Source organism: Boleophthalmus pectinirostris, unplaced genomic scaffold (genome assembly GCF_026225935.1).
Source record: "Boleophthalmus pectinirostris isolate CB_2022bp ecotype Guang Dong unplaced genomic scaffold, ASM2622593v1 HiC_scaffold_14, whole genome shotgun sequence".
Taxonomy (NCBI): domain Eukaryota; kingdom Metazoa; phylum Chordata; class Actinopteri; order Gobiiformes; family Gobiidae; genus Boleophthalmus; species Boleophthalmus pectinirostris.
In genome coordinates this window covers 31,016,456-31,039,160 of record NW_026571047.1, presented here as the reverse complement: position 1 = coordinate 31,039,160, position 22,705 = coordinate 31,016,456, and the positions used below count along the sequence as shown (strand labels likewise).

General features: G+C 38.6%; 1 protein-coding gene across 2 annotated transcripts in view; it reads left to right on the top strand.

Annotated features, from left to right (window-relative positions):
- Window positions 1-22,705, top strand: part of pald1a (phosphatase domain containing paladin 1a) — a 225,728-nt gene that overhangs the window by 92,758 nt on the left and 110,265 nt on the right. For both annotated transcript variants that reach the window (XM_055150024.1, XM_055150025.1), the window contains exons 16-18: window positions 2,186-2,326; window positions 3,616-3,687; window positions 9,742-9,882. In XM_055150024.1, coding sequence (XP_055005999.1) covers window positions 2,186-2,326; window positions 3,616-3,687; window positions 9,742-9,882 — 354 coding nt within the window. The remainder of the gene's footprint in view (window positions 1-2,185; window positions 2,327-3,615; window positions 3,688-9,741; window positions 9,883-22,705) is intronic.

The window sequence follows — 22,705 nt, the reverse complement described above, 5'->3', positions numbered from 1 at the left end:
GTGAGCACAACACTGCACTTACATCAACAGAGAAGGACGGGGGCGTGGAAATCTAGTGTTGCCTGACCTCTAGTGGCTGAAAGAGGAAAGAGGTTTTGTGTGTTAGATTAACTTGTGTCGTCTTCATATAATCTTGAAATAAACCGTTGTACAAAATTATAAATACGTGTCTGACTGCACAGATGAGACACACGGTTTCTTTGACTTTTATTCTTTAAATATTTATGTATATTTTAAGTTAATTGTTCTAATAAATAAAGAAATAAAATAAAATCATTAAAAACAAAGTATATAAATTAGAAATTGATGATAATAATAACAACAACTACTACAACTACTACAACTACAACTGCTACAACAACTACAACTACTACAACTACTACTACAACTACTACTACAACTCCAACTATTACTACAACTACTACTACTACTACAACTACAACTACTACTACTACTACAACTCCAACTACTACTACAACTACTAACTACTACTACAACTACTACTACAACTACAACTACTACTACAACTACAACTACTACTACTACAACTACTACTACAACTACTACAACTACTACAACTACATACTACAACTACTACTACAACTACTACAACTACTACAACAACTACTACAACTACTACAACTACAACTACAACTACAACTACAACTACTACTACAACTACTACAACAACTACTACAACTACTACAACTACTACAAACTACAACTACTACTACAGCAACTACTACAACTCCTACTACTACTACAAACTACAACTACAACTACTATAACTACAACTACTACTACAACTACTACTACAACTCCTACTACTACTACAACTATAACTACAACTACTACTACAACTACTACAACAACTACTACAACTACTACAACTACTACAACTACTACAACTACTACTACAACAACAACTACAACTACTACAACTACAACTACAACTACTACTACAAACAACAACTACAACTACTACTACAACTCCAACTATTACTACAACTACTACAAAACTACTACTACAACTACAACTACTACTACAACTACAACTACTACTACAACTCCAACTACTACTACAACAACTACTATAACAACTCCTACTACTACTACAACTACAACTACAACTACTATAACTACTACTACAACTACAACTACTACAACAACTACAACTACTACAACAAATACAACTACTACAACTACAACAACTACTACAAGTACTACAACAACTACAACTACTACTACTACAACTCCAACTACTACTACAACTACTACTACAACTCCAACTACTACAACTACTACAACAACTACTACTACTACTACAACTACTACTACAACAATAACTACTACAACAACAACAACAACAACAACTACTACTACTACTACTATTATTACTACTACTATTACTACTACTATTATTACTATTACTACTATTACTGCTACTACTATTATTAGTATTATTATTACTATTAGTATTACTACTACTACTATTTCTATTACTACTATTACTACTATTATTATAATAACAAAACATCCCAAACATTTTATCTGGTTAAATAATGAAAAATAAAAATAATTGAAAGACCCACTGTGCAACTTTTTAGACAAAAATAAAAGCATGTTTTTATTTTATTTTTGATGTTTTTATTGCACTGAAAACCGCAGTAAAACAGTCAACTCCTCCTTCTTGTCTCCACGGAAATGTTGTTCCTTTGGCTATAATATTCAGGCGTTTAGACTGTGAGTGGGGTCGCCTCTCCACAGATCTGACCTGTAACTTAGTCTGGTTTGGTCTCCATGAAGATAGAAAGGTTTAATGCCACACTGTGAAACATTCCAGACAAAGTAATAACATCTCCATGAAGAAAAGCGTTTGATGGACCCTTCACCTCCACTAAAAAAAAAACATTACACCTTCAAAGTTAAAATCAATGAAAAACTGAAGATTTATTTTATGTTGTTTTTTATTTATGTTTTTATTATTTTTATTATTATTTATTATTATTATTATTATTATTATTATTATTATTATTATTATTATTTCTTTTTTATTTTCTTTACATTTTACCTGGTAAAATCATGTTGTAACTTTTTTTTTTTTTTTTCAAGTTACCATTTTATATCTGCATTATTCATTCCTGATTGTCTAATTGTGCTTTTTATTTGTTTTTATTTCCTGCAGGATTTTGACAAACTTCTGGAGTCGATGAAAAGTGCTTTGGCTGAAGATTCCCACTCGGCGTTTGTGTTTAACTGTTCAAACGGAAAAGGACGAACCACCACAGCCTCGGTGATCGCCGTCCTCACACTCTGGAACTTTAATGTGAGTTTACAGATTCATGATGTGGATTTTTATTTAAAGAGCCTGTACTTGTTTTTTCCCCATGTATCTGAGCAAAATGTGTCTTACCCCGGTACAGATGTGTGTTGTATAAGCAGCTCTTGAGGTCAAAATAAGTCCACTGTGTTCTGTCTGCATCTAATTATGAAGCTTTTTGTTGTCCAAGAGTCAGGAAATACACTCTGAGCATGCTAGTTGTTGTTGGCTTTATCGTGACTGCAAAACTCTGGTGTCTGAAAGTTGTGAAATTTGTGATTAGGATGTTCAGAATGCATAATTTGAGTGAGAAATAACTTTGGATCACTGCAAACTGTTTAAAATAAACTACCGTATTTTTGGGAGTATAAGTCGCACCAGCCAAAAAATGCCTAATGAAGAAGAAAAAAAACATATGTAATACTAATAACAATAGAAGAGAGAACAACAGACTGTTAACGTCACATGTGAACAGTTCTTCAGATAAACTATAACATAAACAACAGAACAGAACAAGTTTAACAAACTCTCCATCTCACTCCAAATCACTAAATCCATTCAATTCTTCATCCTCGGTGTCACTTCTGAACAACTCCTCGACCTCCGGAGGTAAACTGTTGCGCCGCTTCCTCTTCTGTGTCGCTGTCGTCAGACTCAGCATCAGTTCCAGTTAGAATTATTCGGGTCTTTCTGAATCCCGACAGGATGGTTTCTGTGTCACTGAAGTCCAGACTTTGTCCATCCATCCAGTGACTTCAGGAAAGTTTCATGGTGCATCCTCCCAGTGCCACAAGTTTCTCGCTCACTCCAAACTTTCTTTCTGCTGCTCGATTATCGTTTTCAGCTGAATATTTTACGACTTGCAGTTTGTAATCTGCAGAATATGATTTTCTTTTTTGGGGGCATTTGTGTTCAGTTTTCTCAGTGTCTTTATATGTTTGTTTAAATGTTAAATTGTTCAGTGGTGCAGAAGTAATGGTTTGATCGACTGACATGATACAGACAGGACAGAGGCTCTTTCTGCAGGAGACATGCGCAGTAGAGCCAAGTGACAGTGGTACAGGAGGAACAGGAGCAGCAGATACTGACACACAAGACTAGAACCTCTCAACGCTTCACTGTCAACGTTTTAATATATAAGTCGCACCAGAATATAAGTCACAGGAAACACCCAAACCATGAAAAAAAGTGTGACTTACCGTCTTAAAAATACAATAGTTCTGCTTTTCATGTTTTTAAGACATAACAAATCAGCTACAGCACGCTTAATTAAATAAATATTTTGTTTGTTTCAGGGTTTTCCGGAGATCACAGACGATGAGATTGTGAGTGTTCCTGACGCCAAGTACACAAAAGGAGAATTTGAGGTACGCCCCCAGTTTTTATGCATTTATAATCAACTAATACTGCACAGGTACATACACATACACAAGTTTAGTGTGTCGCTTATTGATTCTGCAGAAATCCTCAGTATTTTCAATCCCCTGTGATGTTTTTTTTTTTCCTTTTTTCCCCTCGTAAGCAGCCGTATTTGTTTTGATACAGACCATGTACTAGTCCCTGATTGGCTAATCCACCTGTCAATCGCGCCCATCTGAACCAGAGTCCTAAAAACCCGGAACCGTTAACATTCCACCTGTTACCCGCCCGCGCCCGAGATAAATCAGTTAGAAAGCTTTTAATAAGTGTGTGAAGCATCCATCAGAATACGGATTGAAAAGTTACGACTTCAAGAATTACAATCACGAAATGAAATTAAACGTTTACGCTTTCGTCAGAACGAACACGAATTCACAGACGCGAATCGAATGTCAAAAATACGTCATCACTTCACAGGATTTATTTAATGAGCAGAAGAAACGGTGATCAAGATGCCGGACTAAACCAGGATTAAACCAGGACTAAACCAGGACTAACCCAGGACTAACCCAGGACTAAAATAGGACTAAAACAGGACTAACCCAGGACTAAAATAGGACTAAAACAGGACTAACCCAGGACTAAACCAGGACTAAACCAGGTCCAAAGGGCTAAACCAGGCCTGACCCAGGACTAAACCAGGTCTAAAGAAGGGCTAAACCAGGACTAAACCACGACTAAACCAGAACTAAACCAGGACTGACCCAGGACTAAACCAGGTCCAAAGGGCTAAACCAGGACTAAACCAGGACCAAAGCAGGGCTAAACCATGGCCAAACCAGGACAAACCCAGGACTGACCCAGGACTAAACTAGGACTAAACCAGGTCCAAAGGGCTAAACCAGGACTAAACCAGGTACAAAGGACTAAACCAGGACTAAACCAGGACTAAACCAGGACTAAACCAGGTACAAAGAAGGGCTAAACCATGGCCAAACCAGGACAAACCCAGGACTGACCCAGGACTAAACTAGGACTAAACCAGGTCCAAAGGGCTAAACCAGGACTAAACCAGGTACAAAGCAGGGCTAAACCATGGCCAAACCAGGACAAACCCAGGACTGACCCAGGACTAAACCAGGACTAAACCAGGACCAAAGCAGGTCCAAAGAAAGGCTCAACCACAGCCGACCCGGGACTGACCCGGGACTGACCCGGGACTAAACCAAGTTCAACCCAGGGCTAAACCATGACTAAATCAGCTCCACGGGCTCAGGGTTCTCTCTCTTAAGTCTAAGATTAGTCCTGGTTTAGTCCTGGTTTAGTCCTGGTGTAGTCCTGGTTTAGTCCTGGTTTAGTCCTGGTTTAGTCCTGGTTTAGTCCTGGTTTAGTCCTGGTTTAGTCTTGACCCGCCTGTGTGTAATCACTACCCGCCCGCATATCCGCCTGTAAAATTCCATAACGTTAAAACCCACCAGTTTCAGCAACTGTTTGCCCGTACCTGCTCGATTCTGCCGGAAATGGGTGAGGAAGTCCGGCCCATCAAAATAAAATTAGATTCTTTTATCTGATTCTTTTATCCCCTGAATCCTCCGTCATGTTTACTCCTTCACTCCGTGGTTTTCTTTGAGACACAATTTACTGACAGCTGAAAAATGGAGAATCGAGGAGAAGGAATCGAGAAAAGAGAAAAGAGACGCGGCCGTAAAACTCGTGTTCAGACTACACCATTGTAAACTATCGGAGAAGTGTGTCATTTTTGGCTCCGGTTTAACCCATGAACAGAAAACTCCTCAAGTTAACTGTGTCTTGGTCAGAAGAAGAGGCCAATATTAATAATCCTCCTTGTATTTCCATGTTGGCGTTCTACCTTGACTTGTAAAATGGATCAGATGGAGAGTTCGGAAAATAAACCATGGATCATAAATTTCAACACATTTACTTCAGTTTTCAGCGCGTTATAAAACTCTCCACTCCAGTCCAAAGTATCGAAAAGCTGATACTAATCGATACTAAAACTAATATTTAGACTGAGTTCTTCTCTTAAACAGGAATACAGGAAGTGCTCCATTGTGTTTTTAAACTCCGTACGCCTTTAATAAAACCATTTGGATGATTTCAGTCCTGGAATTGTCAATTTCTACTGAACTAAAGGTAAAAAGTATCTGTTAACTTGAAAACAAAAACCGCTCCATGACATCACAAGGTGGAACAGAGCATTTTGAGCTCTGGAGATTGACTAATATTAATGGATTACTCAAACAAAACACAAGTCCAGGTCTATTTTTGATGAGGTAACAACATTATAACATGGATTAAATCTCACAAGAGTCATTTTTGTGTAATTTAAGACTTTTAACGTTGAAAGTTACATTCTATTTTTGTCTTAACCCTTCCAGACCTAAGGGTAATTTTATAACATTTGTCCTGCTGGGGATGGACGGTATTACAGTATCCCGCGGTATCAGTTTCATTACCGTTATTTTAAAAAATCTGCAGCGTGTAAGGACCTAATATAATATTATAATTTATTGATCCCTAAATTAGTTTGCTCAGCACAAATGAATGTGTGGTTGTATTTTCAATTTAATGCTTCACGATTTAAAACTAATAGTATCTATAATTTTTCTTTTAGTGAGATGGTCCCCCCCCCCAAAAAAAATTGTTGTACTTTTGCAATTTGGCAGTATTTTGGCTTCAGGCGCATATTTGTTTATGTTTTACAGAAATGAACCACACAGCTCATTTGCATAAACTATAAAGTGCTGATAAAAACAGCTCTTTACTTGTGTCGCTGATGTGGTTCAGCTTCTGTCTGACTGTCGCTTGGATTTTTTTCTTCATTTTACTCTTAAAGCTCCCCCTTTTACTCCCTAATGCATCCTTTTTTTTTTTTTTCAGTACAACCTGTTATTTCACATCACTTTCTGCATTTCCATGGGGTTTATTACATTTGGATTTGTACAGTTTGACTGAAATAAATCTTACAAATAAAAAATAAAGCAAGGGATGTACAATTACACAGACCAAGATGTGTAATTTTAGCCTGATTCATCAGCCGATTTCTCTTCATAGAAACCGTCTGACATCGCAGTGTTAGATTTCGTTCACTCGACGGCTATTTGGTCGTGACATATGTAATGCACCGCTAACTGGTATATTAAGCTTTTCCAAAATCCCATAGGAAGAAGGGCAACAATGTCTTTACCCTTGACAAAATTCACCAAACATTCTCTTTATTCCGGCTTTAAATCTTCGATCTCGGGAATCGTTGTCAACACAGAATGTCTGGCTCTTCGGTGATTGGCGGGTGGCTGAACTCGCACTTCCGGGGTTTTTGCGAACCGTCTAGTGTATTCTGATTTCTGACCTAGTCGCTGGAGAGAAATTGGGGCTGGCGCACTAGTCGGCGCCAGCCTGGCTCGTGTAGTTTGCCATTTATTTGAGAAATAACTGCACTTAGAGCGGCTTTTTTAATTGTTACGAACACAGACGCTCAGAGCAGTCGATCATCTTGACTCACTACACTCTTTGGCAAAGTCTGGGCCTATCAAAATGGACTGAGTGCATGAGTTTGACGGAAAACAAAAACAAAAGTTCCTAATTGGACACTCGTTTTCACTCATATTTCCTATGTCATACGCACGCTGCATGATGACGTAGGATAATGCCGGAAATATGCTCGGAAAGTAAGTAAAAAAAAGTAAGTTTCTATCTTTTATGGTTGGAAAGTTTTGCGCGGTTATATAAAACTTATTCCCAGGCATCGTAGGAGGAAGTGTTTGTTGAAATTCACATTCTATTGCCTAAAGAAGAATAGTTTTAGTTTAGTTTTTAGTTTTAGTTTTGAAATAGTTTGAAATTCTCGTATGGTGACAGCACTTCTCCACATAAAACTCCATTAACTCCGAGCCAAAACCCTCATTAGAGTCTGAGCTCTGTTCGCTGTGTTTTCAGTGAGACTTGGTGCTACATTTTCCTCTCCTTTTGTGTTGTGACAATGATTCACAGTTAGAAACCCGCCGTCTCCTCCTCGCAGATATAAACAGAGGCAGACCACATGCCGTACGTACACAATACAGCGTGCCAATCACCGCCGCGATGTCGGGGTCGTTACCAGGAAACACCCGAGCGGTCACTACGGCAACCCCACCGTACTGTCAATCAGCTGCAGCTTTAACAACAATATTATATACTCCAGTGGCTCTCGAACTTTTCACACCAAAAACTGCCAAAGAAAAGAAAAAGAGAAAAGATCTAAACCAGGTCTGTTGATACTTTGCAGTGACACCGTGCTGGGGAAGTTTGCATGGATGTTTATGGTTAAATGATCAGTAGTTAATAGGTTCGTTTGGGTATGGGATGCTTGGTTCGGTGCAGGGCAGAGCACGACTGAGTTTGTGTTTACATTTGGCCACTACATGTGCACGGAGGAACTGGCTCTTTAATATTCACAATGGAACTCGTCCGTGATTGGGGCATCAGTGTTTCCTGCAGCAATTTATAGTTCGGGCGATCGCCTTGACAACAATTGCCCCCACTGAATGGTATAATGGTAAATGGTCACATTTTTCTATAGCGCTTTTCCACCTTCGACACTCAAAGCGCTTTACAACAAGGAACCATTCACCTATTCATACACCAGTGTACGCAGACACTGTGGGCAAGGTGGGTTAAGTGTCTTGCCCAAGGACACAATTACAGTATTCATCTGTGGGAGCTGGAATCACACCAGCCAACCTGTGGGTCAGTGGATCTGACCGCTCAACCTGAGATGTTTATGTTGAGAGCTGGATTCGAACCACCAACCTTCAGATCAGTGGGCAAATGCTCTACAAACTGAGCTACTGAACCACGTGAATCCTCACAAAACTTCACACCGCGGTTCTCACTTTTGCCATTCGCCGGCACAGAATTTCCCCTTCTGTTGTTTTTTCTGGCCAAAAATATGAAGTTTGAGTAAAACTTCATGTTGGAACTGTTCGTGCTGCGCTTTACTTTTTGAAACGTTTTGTTTACTGTTTACAAGGAATTTATTTTTATAATAATTCATACATTTGTTGCTTAATTGAGAATATTTTATTTAACTTATTAGTATTACCCAAGCAGCATATTTATTTTATTTTCCCGTTTGTAAAATGTTAAAACAAATTTTTTGTTTAATAAAAACACAAATAAACAACAAGCAAATGGTTTTGGATTTTGTTCCCAAACTGTACCGAAAATGAACCGAACCGAGGAACCGTGATTTTTGTGTACTTTTACACCCCTTTTAGTTAGTCAGACTGGCGCCACCTAGTGCCTCCGCTCAGTTTCGTTTCTCTCAATGATTAGGTCAGGAATCAGAATACACTAGACGATTTGCAAGAAACCTGGAAGTGAGAGTTTGGGCACCAGCCAATCAGTGAAGAGCCAAACATTCTGTGTTGGCAACGATTCCCGAGATCGAGGATTTAAAGCCGGAATAAAAAAAAATGTTTGGTGAAGTTTATCAAGGGGAAAGACGTTATTTTCCTTCTTCCTATGGGATTTGGGAAAAGTTTAATATATCAGTTAACCCCGTTAGTGGCGCATTACATACGCCACGACCAAATTGCAGCGATTGGTTAAATAAAAAAAAAATACCCGCCTACCGTCGAGTGAACGAATCCTAACACTGTGAGGTCAGACGGTTTCCACGAAGTGAAAGCAGGTGATGAATCAGGCCGTCTAGCAGTTACCATGGTGATGACAAAATTCGCACATTGGCAAACACTGAGGAAAAAGTTTGAAAATCGTCTGAAAACTCAAGAAAAAATAGAAAATTGATTTAAAACTGCACATTTTCAGAAACATTTATTCAGTTACAGATGTTTCTATTGCTAAAACAAAATGAATCCGTTTTCACTGTGAGTGGGCTCGCCTCTCCACAGATCAGTCCTTTCGCTTGGCCTGATAGCCTGTAACAAAGATGAGTTTAATTTCATGTATTAATGTATTTATTATTTTTATTTATCTGTATTTATCTGTTTATTGTGCCATATAGAGGTAAAATCCTTGTCTTTGCTCTCGTTTGGGCGCAGGTGGTGATGCGGCTGGTGCGGCTGCTTCCTGACGGACACAGGATGAAGAGGGAGGTGGACATGGCCCTGGACTCAGTCAGTGAAACTATGACCCCGATGCACTATCACCTGAGAGAGGTCATCATCTGCACGTACAGACAGGTCAGGAGACACTCTTATATTTTACTCTGCTGTGGTTTGGCAGTGTGCTCTGTGTGCTCTGTGTGCTCTGTGTGCTCTTTGCTCTGGACAAGACTGTGATTGGTCAGTTTGACAGACAGAGGATGAGATGATGAAGTGATGAGGTGTAACTATTCACTTATGTTTTGACATCTGTGTTTTGCTGTTTACTTGTTGCTGGTTAAAACTTATTGACCAAAGTTGTGCACATTGTGGTTAAGGAGGTTTGTGGCTCGACCTCTTTGTCAAAGCCTGAGCTCGTCTGATCTCTGGAGCTGAGCAGGACTGGGTCTGGTCACTGTCACCACCACCGTGTATGAATACAGTGAATGAATAATGATCTGTAAAGCTTCTTTATGACATACGTCTGTGAAAAGGGCTATAGAAATAAAAACTTACTTAACTTACTTACTTACTGACTGACTTCACTTATTTAACTTAACTTAATTTACCGTATTTTAAGCACTATTATATCATCGCTTCGGATTATAACTTACTTACTTACTAACTTTAAAAAAAAAACAGTGTGATGGGTGAGTGGTTTTGTTTGTTTGTTCGTTCACGGTGACTCTGGGCTTTGTTCAGTTGTGGCGTGTAGGGAGGTGCTGTCTGGGACCAGCGGATTGTCGGCGTGTTCGCAGTGACTCAGTTGTTCAGTCGTGTCTAGAAGCGGCACATTGCGCTCGTCGCTTTTTCGGTTCGTTCCTCCGTTCCGTTCCTCGTCGGCGTGGAGTGATGAGTGTGTCTGTGGGTGTGTTTCTCTGTGCGGTCGCTGTCTGCTCCGTGTGTGTTTGCGTGTTCTGCGGGTGGTGCGGCTTTGTAGTTTACTGAAGTCGTGCTGGGACACCCGAGTGGATTCATGTAAAGGGTGCTCTGGATTGTGGGACGCGCAGTCGTTTTTTGATGGAGTTGGAGGCTTAAGAGCGCGTCTAATAGCCCGGAAAATACGGTACTTAACTTTACTTACTGACTGACTTAACTTTACTTTACTTTACTTACTGACTTACTTAACTTATTTAATTTATTTAACTTTACTTTGCTTTACTTACTTTACTTACTTAGACTGACTTAACTTTACTTTACTTACTGACTTACTTAACTTATTTAATTTATTTAACTTACTTAACTTTACTTTACTTACTGACTTACTTAACTTATTTAATTTATTTAACTTACTTAACTTTACTTTACTTACTGACTTACTTAACTTATTTAATTTATTTAACTTACTTAACTTACTTTACTTAACTTTACTTACTTTACTTACTGACTTACTTAACTTATTTAATTATTTAACTTACTTAACTTACTTACTTACTGACTTACTTAACTTATTTAATTTATTTAACTTACTTAACTTTACTTTACTTACTGACTTACTTAACTTATTTAACTTTTAACTTACTTACTTTACTTTACTTACTGACTTACTTAACTTATTTAATTTATTTAACTTACTTAACTTACTTTACTTAACTTTACTTTACTTTACTTTACTTACTGACTTACTTAACTTATTTAATTTATTTAACTTACTTAACTTACTTTACTTAACTTTACTTTACTTTACTTTACTTACTGACTTACTTAACTTATTTAATTTATTTAACTTACTTTACTTAACTTTACTTTACTTTACTTACCGACTTACTTAACTTATTTAACTTACTTTACTTTACTTTACTTCACTTGCGGTCTTACTACTGACTTAACTTTACTTACTGGCTTGCTTACTTAACTTAAATTACTTAACTACTTTCTTACTGACTTACTTACTGGCTTAACTTAACTTACTTTACTTTACTTACCTACTTACTTACAGACTTACTTAACTTAATTAACTTTATTTACTGACTTTCTTAACTTATTTAACTTAACTTAACTTACTTAACTTTACCTTACTCACTGAATTACTTACTAACCTACTTAACTTAACTTACTTAACTTTACCTTACTCACTGAATTACTTACTAACCTACTTAACTTAACTTACTTAACTTACTTTGACACTTGCCTAGTATAAATGTGTGTGTAAGAGGTGGTGTTTGACGCAGATCGGTAAACTCCCAAATGTCAGTGGCTACAACAGGAGTTTACCACCAGCGAGTGGAGAGAAGTAATAATGCACCAAACTGTAAAGCAACTTTAAGCGTCTGTAAAAGCGCTGTATAAGACTAATGCATTATTATTACTGTAAATTATCCTTTCATGGCTGGACTTGGGTACTTCATGTACTTTTAAAAGAAATGTATGGATCCTCTGCACTTACAGTTTTATTACTATAATCACAACTGAACCTGTGTCTCCAGAGCCTTCACCTGCAGATAAAGGAAATGTACAAGTTTTTCTCATTCTCAGTTTATGGACAGATTCATGTGAAAACTCAGAACCTTCAGAATTCTCTCTCTGAAGAGCTGAAGAGGCTGCACTAGCACCGACTCTTGAGTTTAGGTAGTGACCGTTCAGATCAGAGAGAGACATTTTAGGTGCCAAACTCATTTTGGTCATTTGGTACTTTGATCCCAAAAGGGTTGGGAAAAAAATATATATATAAACATATAAACCCCAAAAACGGCAATAAATTCAAATATTTGTGCAGAGAAATGCAAATCTATTATAGAAATCTTTTTTAATTGATGAACTCTTTTACAAAATATTATAATATTATGAACAACCTGAAACTTTAAGAAAAATGCAATTTCAACACAATATTTTAACATTAACTTTAATGCAAATAGGAATAAGTCAATTTTATCGTTGGAAAATCCTGCACTCAGCGTCCACTTATCTTATTTTTGACATTTTTCTGATGAGGGTGTCACGGTCAACAGTCAAAACGATCGTCCTTTAAGAGCGTTTGGAAAGAGACAAGTCTTCATTTGCACAGAGGCACTGGAGATGCTGCTGTGCTAAGCGGCGCAGAAAATTATCAATATTTTAATAGAAAATATAAAATAAAATATTTTAGTAGAAAATCAGTCGAGGACCAGATTAAAGGTCTTGGTGGACCGGATCTGGCCCCTGGGCCGTATGTTTGACACCCCTGGGTTAAAGTGGATTTCAGCATCGAAACTGGCACCACAAATGAGAGTTATGTGAGGTTCATTCTGCTTTCTGATTGGATAATAATCTAATAAAACAATTGTTTACCTTGTATCTGGGGACACAGATGTTTAAGTTTATGAAAAGTTAAATTAAAATCTTACAGTTCTGTTCATTTTTGGCATGTGAATTTATGGGAAATACACTGTTGCTCGTCTGTACCATAAATCCATTCTTATCTAACGTTTCCTTCACTTGTAGTACCTCTATCCCCCAATAGATGGCACCAAAGCTCAGCCATTGCCTTTTCTCTCTTTATCTTTGCACTTTACTGAGCCAGTTTCTATTGTCAGAAATGCCTTCAGTTTATGACGTATTATCACCTCCTTCCAGTTTGAATGAGCCGTGTGATTTGAGCCGCGCACAAAGCCTCACCTGCTCTATTCTTCGGTTTTGTTTATCAGTCAGATTATATTAAAAAAGATTTCCGATATGCAGCAGGTGTTTTCTTTTTTCTTTCTTTTTTTTTTTTTAGGGAAGGATGTGTGGAAATGTGATGTTCCTGCAATAATTTTCATAACATCAGATGGAAATTAAGAGTTTATTTGATGATCTGAGCCTCGCCTGGAAGATCAGCTCGTCCAAATTATATGTTTTATTCATTTAATTTCTTTCTGTTTTGAGATGCAAATTAGACTTTTATTGGTCAGGAGCCACGTAATTACAATGACGGTGCTTCTTTCCTTAATCTTAAACGTGCACAGTACGGCTTTAAACCTTTCTGTCTTCATGGAGACCAAACCAGATCAAGTTACAGGTCAGATCTGTGGAGAGGCGACCCCGCTCACAGTCAGAATGTTTGTTTTTCTAGGTATTTTTGAGCTTTAAAACCACCTGTGATTGAATAAATGTAAAGTAGAGCTGTTTAAAGTCACACTGTGGAACATTCCAGAGTAATGACGTATCCATAGAAACAAGCAGGTGACAGACCCACACACAAAAAGTTACATAGTGCAACTTTAAAGGTCCCAATCAGGGCTAAAACTGGAGTAGAGCAGGAATAGACCAGGACTAAACCAGGATTAGACCAGAACTAGACCAGAACTAGACCAGAACTAGACCAGGACTAGACCAGGACTAAATCTGGACTAGAGCAGGACTAAACTAGGACTAAACCAGGATTAGACCAGAACTAGACCAGGACTAAACCAGGACTAGACTAGAACTAGACCAGAATTAGACCAGGACTAGACCAGGACTAAACCAGGACTAGATCGGGACTAAACAAGAACTAGACCAGAACTAGTTCAGGACTAAACCAGGACTAAACCAGGACTAGACCAGGACTAGACTAGAACTAGACCAGAATTAGACCAGGACTAGACCAGGACTAGATCGGGACTAAACAAGAACTAGACCAGAACTAGTTCAGGACTAAACCAGGACTAAACCAGGACTAGACCAGGACTAGACCAGGACTAGACTAGAACTAGACTAGAATTAGACCAGGACTAGACCAGGACTAAACAAGAACTAGGCCAGAACTAGTTCAGGACTAGACCAGGACTAAACCAGGACTAAACCAGGACTAGACCAGGACTAAATCAGGAATAAACAGGGGCATTAATCTTTTCTATCTTCATGAAGACCAAACCAGACTAAGGTACAGGTCAGATCTGTGGAGAGGCGACCCCGCTCACAGTCAGAATGTTTGTTTTTCTAGGTATTTTTCTGCTTTAAAACCATCTGTAATTGAATAAATGTAAAGTAGAGCTGTTTAAAGTCACACTGTGGAACATTCCAGGCAGAGCAATGACGTATCCACAGAAACAAGAAGGTGACAAACCCAAAAAGTTACGTGGTACACCTTTAAAGAGCTTATAGTATCCAAATTATCATTATTATTATATTACTATTTTAGCTTTCTATATAATAACATTGTTTTAGAGTCATCCACGCATGTTTGAGTAATCTAGCGATCTCTCCCGGCCCCGATTCAAACCCTTTTTACTAAAGTTTAGCTGTAAGATTCTGTACGAAGCTCCGCCCACAAGCCTACTGTACGTCGCCCACGCTCCCACGCGACAATTCTCCATAAATACACAAAAACATGACGCAGTTGTGTTGTGATAGCGCTCTGAAGGGGGAGTGACTTAGCACAGAGAGCAAAAGGAGGGGAGACTCAGAACGCCAAAACTGAAACTTATAAAACATCGGCGGGTTTAGCTTTTTCAAAACAGCCTAGATTTAACAAAATACTGATAAATGCGTTTTGTAAACAGTTTTGTTGTTGTTGTTGTTGTTGTGTTCAAGTCCCTATAGGAATAAAAAATAAAAGTTCTGTTTTTTTGTAACAGTCCTGCAGCTGTTTTGGACCCGAAAAAGCTGCATTTATAACAAAGGGAGTTCAGTAAATGTAGTGAAATTTTAGAGTAAATATTGCACCATCGTTTTGAGGTTCTGCTTCTTAGTGAATGTTTTTTTTTCTCATTTGTCTGAGGGGAAAATACAAAGTCCAGTGGTGTTCACAGGATTTTCTACAACAGCAGAGAGCAGATTCTCTCTCTCTCTTTATCTCCCTCTCTTTTGTACTTTCTTCTGTCTCTTTCTTTCTCTCTTTATGTCTTTCTCTCCCACTGTCTCCTTATCTTTCTTTCTTCTCTTTTTACCTGCTCTCTCCTTCTGTCCCACTCTACTCTCCCTCTTTCCTTCTCTTTCTTCATCACCTTTCTCTCTCCCTCTTCTTCCTCCTCTCCCTCTCTCTTTACCCTTTCTCTCTCCAAATATCTCAGCTAAGGACTCTCTCTCTCTCTCTCTCTCTCTCTCCGTCTCCCTTTTTCTCACACTTTCTCTGTGTCTCTTTCTCTGTCGGTGTTTTCAGGCCGACAGAACTGTGCCGGTGCCTGTTCCTGCACTTAATCTTGAACTGACTCACATGTTCATGCCGGAAATCGGAGCGTTCGGGAACCAAGTAAAACCTGTTTTTTCTAAGAGAACCATGTCAGCACGTTCATCCGGGTCACACGCGGTAAAATAAACAAAGAGCAATTGCAACTATCACGTATGAAATTAAAAGTTTTAAGTCTTTAAAAACTGTTACGTACCGTGTTCTCCTGATAAGATTACATTTTTGGACTGGGCATCGATGTCGTCTTCTCCACAGCAGATCGATGTTGGAGCAGAGTTTGGCACATAAATAATGACTTGTATAAGTACAAACGCTCTCTGGTGTTGATGATGTGATCCATGATTGTTATTTTCCTCCCTGTGACGTCCGTTTTTATATGGCCTTGTTTTTATTTGGTGTAAATCTACACCGTCTGTCGATGACGCTTCATGGGTTCACTTAAAGGTTGTATGGAGGATTTTTTTTGTTTCAAATTGTCAATGATAGATTATAGAGGTGCAGTAGCCTTGTAATTATGATGACCAAAAAAAGAGAATAAAAATTCATCAACTCTGGACGTGGTGGGGCTAAACATTTGCCAATAGATAACGACACTGCCTCGTTATCTGTGAGCTGACAGGCTGTCAATCAATCTCCCTACGTTTCTAGTGTAACTGACTTGCCTGCGCGCCGCCGGTACGTGGTTTACGTACGACTGTCACGCAGTCCACAGACGCAAGACGCACAGACGCTGTTTACTCCACCAACGCAACAGTTCTTAGCAGATTTTTTTGACCTATATCTTCCTCGCAGTTCGCACAAAGTTTGTTGCAATGGCGACAAGAATCCAGGAGCAGTTCGCCGCAAAAGAAAGTCCGTTTTTGAGGTCGCTGAAAGAAGAAGACAAGGGGAAAAGCAGCGAAACCAAACTAAGGTGATTCTTGTAGATTCATTCCAGCGATGGCGCGAACTGAAGCAGACGCAGAGTCTAAAGACTGACGCACTGGTCCACAAATTACTCCTGGACAGGAAACTTCTGCTTATTATGAAAATGTACTTTATTTCCAAGAGCTACACAAACGTTTTTCAGGACACGAATGCGATATCCTATGTCTGAAAACGTAATTTTCAAGGCAAAGAAAGAGTCCGCTTGCTGCTGCGTGTTGTAGCTAGTTCATTCGCACTGAATCTCCGGGCAACCTTCTCTGCACCCCTTTCCTGCTCCTGTCCCCGCTGCCCGATCCGCTCTTCCCCCTGCTCCTCACTTCTCCGGGCACGGAATCTCCGCGCACCGCTCCTCTCCTCTCCTCTCTCCTCTCTCCTCTCCTCTCTCCTCTCCCTGCTCCTCACTTCTTCTCCGCGCACCAAATCTCCGCGCCCCCCTCCCCGCTCCTCACTTCTCCGTCTTGCCTAACCAACACTGTAGTTAGTTGTTTACAAGTCATGTGCAGCACCGGCTGTAAACAAACCTGTTTCTGGCGTAAGGAGGAGGAGGGAGGAGGCGTTTCTACGTAGGAGCTGTAGGGGAGGGGGGGTGGTTTCACGCATGCGCAACATTTGAAAAGGACAAACAGTCGCTGGATTTCTCATTCCTTGGAAAATCCTCTATACAACCTTTAAATGGTTTGAATACGGGTCATTCACTTTGGTTCCCAGTGGATCTGGTGCAGGCACCGGCATCGTTCTGACCGGCCTGAAAACAGCTTGAGTCTATGTCTCTCTCTCTTTTTCTCTCCCTCTTTCTTTTCTGTCTCTTTCTGTCTTTCTCTCTCTTCCACTGTCCCTCTCTACTTATGTTTCTTTCGTCTCTCTCCTCCTGTCTCACTCTACACTCCCTCTTTCCTTCTCTTTCTTCATCATCTTTCTTTCTCTCTCCCTTCTTCTTTCCCTCCTTTCCTTCTCTCTCTATTTTCATCACGGTCGCTCGGGTCACAGGACATTTTCAAAGTTCTATCGGAAATGGTATAATATGAATTGTCTTGATAAAATTGAATAGAAAAATGAGCCATCCTTATTTTTTTGTACTTTAGTCAAAACTAATATTTCAAATTTCAGGCTCGTTTGTTTGTTTGTTGCTTTGACGGTGACAAAAATAAGCAGATTTCCTCTTCCGCCGTCTCCTGTGATCGTCTGAATTTGATCCACTTAAAGGACGCTGTCTGGGGCTGAGGCTCATTAGTATTAGAGTTTTCTCCTCTGCGTGCGGCGGGGCATCTGACTCACTCCGGTTTCATCTCAGGACGACGAAAGAAAATGAATTCCGCGTTTAAACGTCGCTACAAATCTCGTTACGGTTTCGATTATTTTAAAAATGCATTGCGTAACTTTTCTGGCAGAGGTTGCGTCAGATTCTCTTCTTCGTGATGTTACTGCTTTGTCTGGAATGTTCCGCAGTACGGCTTTAAACCTTTCTGTCGTCACGGAGACCAAACCGGACAAAGTTACAGGTCAGGTCTGTGGAGAGGCGACTCCGCTTACAGTCAGAATGTTGTTTTTTTTTAGGTATTTTTGAGCGATAAAACCACCTGTAATTGAATAAATGTCAAATCGAGCTGTTTAATGCCACACTGCGGAACATTCCCCCAGCCAAAAAGTTACATAGTGCCCCTTTAAGACTGATTTATTTTTATTTATTTATTTATTTAGTTAGTTAAGTCATAATTTCATGGTAAAGTACAATGTAATCAATAGAAAAACTGACTCTAAAGCTTAAATAGTAGCTCCAGTTTGAGCATTTTGAGTAGAGGAGCACTTCCTGATTCACCACCTAATGACGTCATGCAGTGGGACCTAGTGTTATGAGCTTTGGATATTACTCAAACATACAGTATGTATCAGAGCTGTTGATCTTATTTGGTTTGGTTGGTTCTTTCTAACGGTAAAAGTAAAAGTATGTGGAAAACAAAAGACTGGAGAAAGAAAATAAGGAGTAGTAGTACTTATAGAAGTAGTTGTTGTAGTAGTTGTAGTAGTAGTAGTTGTAGTTTTGGAGTTGTAGTAGTAGTTGTGTTGTAATAGTAGTTGTAGTAATTGTAGTAGTTGTTGTAATTGTAGTAGTAGTTGTAGTAGTTGTTAGTAGTTGTTGTAGTAGTTGTTGTAGTTGTTGTAGTAGTTGTTGTAGTTGTTGTAGTATTGTTGTAGTAGTAGTTGTAGTAGTTGTAGTAGTTGTAGTAGTAGTTGTTGTAGTAGTTGTTGTAGTAGTTGTTGTAGTAGTTGTAGTAGTTGTTGTAGTAGTTGTTGTAGTAGTTGTTGTAGTAGTTGTTGTTGTTGTTGTAGTAGTTGTTGTAGTAGTAGTTGTAGTAGTAATTGTTGTAGTAGTTGTTGTAGTTGTTGTAGTAGTAGTTGTTGTAGTAGTTGTAGTAGTAGTTTGTAGTTGTTGTAGTTGTAGTTGTTGTAGTTGCTGTTGTAGTAGTTGTTGTAGTAGTTGTAGTAGATGTTGTAGTTGTTGTAGTAGTAGTTGTTGTTGTTGTTGTAGTAGTTGTAGTAGTTGTAGTAGTGTTGTAGTTGTTGTTGTAGTAGATGTTGTAGTTGTTGTAGTAGTTGTTGTTGTAGTAGTTGTAGTAGTTGTTGTAGTAGTTGTTGTAGTAGTTGTAGTAGTTGTAGTTGTAGTAGTTGTTGTAGTATTGTAGTAGATGTTGTAGTGTTGTAGTAGTTGTTGTAGTAGTTGTAGTAGATGTTGTAGTTGTTGTGTAGTTGTTGTTGTAGTTGTTGTAGTAGTTGTTGTGTAGTAGTTGTAGTAGTGTTGTAATTGTTGTAGTAGTTGTTGTAGTTGTTGTAGTTGTTGTAGTAGTTGTTGTAGTTGTAGTAGTTGTAGTTGTTGTAGTAGTTGTTGTTGTTGTAGTAGTTGTAGTAGTTGTTGTAGTAGTTGTAGTAGATAGTTGTAGTTGTTGTAGTAGTTGTTGTTGTTGTAGTAGTAGTTGTTGTTGTAGTAGTAGTAGTTGTTGTTGTAGTAGTTGTAGTAGATGTTGTAGTTGTTGTAGTAGTTGTTGTAGTAGTTGTAGTAGATGTTGTAGTTGTTGTAGTAGTTGTAGTAGTTGTAGTAGATGTTGTAGTTGTTGTAGTAGTTGTTGTTGTTGTAGTAGATGTTGTAGTAGTTGTAGTAGATGTTGTAGTTGTTGTAGTAGTTGTTGTAGTAGTTTTGTTGTTGTAGTAGTTGTTGTTGTAGTAGTAGTAGTTGTTGTAGTAGTTGTAGTAGATGTTGTAGTTGTTGTAGTAGTTGTTGTAGTAGTTGTAGTAGATGTTGTAGTTGTAGTAGTTGTTGTAGTAGTTGTTGTTGTGTAGTTGTTGTAGTAGTTGTAGTAGTTGTTGTAGTTGTTGTAGTAGTTGTTGTAGTAGTTGTAGTAGATGTTGTAGTTGTTGTAGTAGTTGTTGTTGTTGTAGTAGATGTTGTAGTTGTTGTAGTAGTTGTTGTAGTTGTTGTAGTAGTTGTTGTAGTTGTTGTAGTAGTTGTTGTAGTAGTTAGTTGTAGTTGTTGTAGTTGTTGTAGTAGTTGTTGTTGTTGTAGTAGATGTTGTAGTTGTTGTAGTAGTTGTTGTAGTAGTTGTTGTAGTAGTTGTTGTTGTTGTAGTAGTTGTTGTAGTAGTTGTTGTAGTTGTTGTAGTTGTTGTGTAGTAGTTGTTGTAGTAGTTGTAGTAGTTGTTGTAGTAGTTGTTGTAGTAGTTGTAGTTGTTGTTGTAGTTGTTGTAGTAGTTGTTGTAGTTGTTGTAGTAGTGTAGTAGTTGTAGTAGATTGTTGTAGTTGTTGTAGTAGTTGTAGTAGTTGTTGTAGTAGTTGTAGTAGATGTTGTAGTTGTTGTAGTAGTTGTTGTAGTAGTTGTAGTAGATGTTGTAGTTGTTGTAGTAGTTGTTGTTGTTGTAGTAGAGTAGTATTAGCAGTAGCAGTAGTAGTTGTAATTGTTGTAGTGTAGAAGTTGTAGTAGCAGTAGTAGTAGCAGTACCCACAGGTTGGCTGGTGCGATTCCAACTCCCACAGATGAATGCTGTTGTTGTTGTGTCCTTGGGCAAGACACTTAAGCCTCCTCTCCCCCGGTGTCTGCGTACACTGGTGTCTGTGTGAATGTGTGTGTGAATACGTGAGAGGTTCCGTGTTGTAAAGTTTCGAGTGCAGGTGGAAAAGGTGGAAAAGTGCTGTTGATAAAAATGTGACCTTTATTTTATTCATATCCTGTCAGTAAAAGCATTTGGTTTGGAGAAAAGTTCAGGCATCGGAGGAAGAAATTTGACAGTTTTTTTTCATTGAGTGTGTATACATGTACATCAATAACCCGGTTATTAGCCATATCCCGGTTATGTCAGTATTCGTGTTATTGCGTTTACATGCGCACTGAGAAACCGGGACACTCATATCCGCGTATACATGATCAAATGGAGTATCCCTGGTTTCCTTGACATAATCTTACAAATGCGCAGGCGCAAAAATTTACTTAAATCAATTTCATAAACCAGGAAAAATACAAACCGTGAGCTCCTTTAGCATAAGAAGCTAAGGAGCTACGAGATCTCCCACAATCCACTGTGCAGATTCTTCATTAAAATCTTCTGCATAAATAAACTCAACTTTACAACATATAAACCATAAACACTATAGACACATCAGCCCGTTTGATCAGATAATTCAGCTCTGATCACATTTGTTTACGTTTTACAGAAACGAAACTTAAGACCGTTTGGCTAATTAGCATAAACTGTTAGCGGCGATAAAAACAACTCGCTCCTTGCGCCGCTGATGCGATCAGTTTCTTTTGGACTAAATGACACGACTCTGTGGATTATGTGTGTTATTTCTGTGACAGAAGAGGTGTTAATGATGGTAAGTGTGTTCTGTGCGTGTGTTGTATAGGAGATAGTTCATGTTTTAGTTTTTCAGCGTCACACGAGTGCAGGTCGTACGAGTGCAGATTGTACGAGTGCAGATTTAGTGCAGCTCTTTATTTTCCAGTCATTTCACTCGTTTGGTCACTTTATTTATGTTGGTCAATTTATTTATGTCACTACTGTTGTGGTGAAAGGCTGGAAAGTGTCTTTTGGACGCATGCGACTCAACTTTATGTTGCAGTAACCGGGGTACTGCGTTTACATGCCACAAGTAACCCGGTTACTATCGGAATAAACCAGCTACAGTAACCCGGTTTCTAATAACCGGGATACTGCCATAACCGGGTTACTGAAACCGGGTTACTGCGTTTACATGCACCATGAAGAAACCGGGATACTCAAAAAACCCAATCATAACCGGGTTATTGATGTGCATGTAAACACACTCATTTAAAGGGCCCACATTACTCTGTTTTTTGATCTATGTTTTAGTGTAGTTTCTTCGTCACAAACAGACCTGGAGTTGTGTTTTGTTTTGTTTCATTCACATATTTAACACAGAAACTCTGCAGATTTAGGCTGAGTTCTTCAAACGAAAAACACTTTCTACCTTGTAATGTCATGTGGTAATACAGGAAGTGCTCCACTGTGTTTTTAAACTCCAAACACCTTCGCTAGAATCATTTGGATCATTTCAGTCCTGGAATCACCCATTTTCTCGTCTGAACTAAAGCTAAAATGTAGATATTAACTTAAAAACTATCGCTTCATGACATCACAAGGTGGAACTGAGCATTTTGAGGTTTGGAGATGTAGACAGACTAATAATAAAGAGTTACTCAAACATGAATGAAACAAAACACAACTCCAGGTCTGTTTTTGACGAGGTAATAACTTTACAACACGGCTTAAAGCTCAAATTTGTGTAATATAGGACCTAATTTTGATGCGATTTGATTTCAGACTAATTATAATTTTACCCTGTGAGACAACAAATCCATTCTTTGAATCTTAAAATGCCAAAAAATAAAAAATAAAAATAGGCAAATATGTCTTGCCAAAA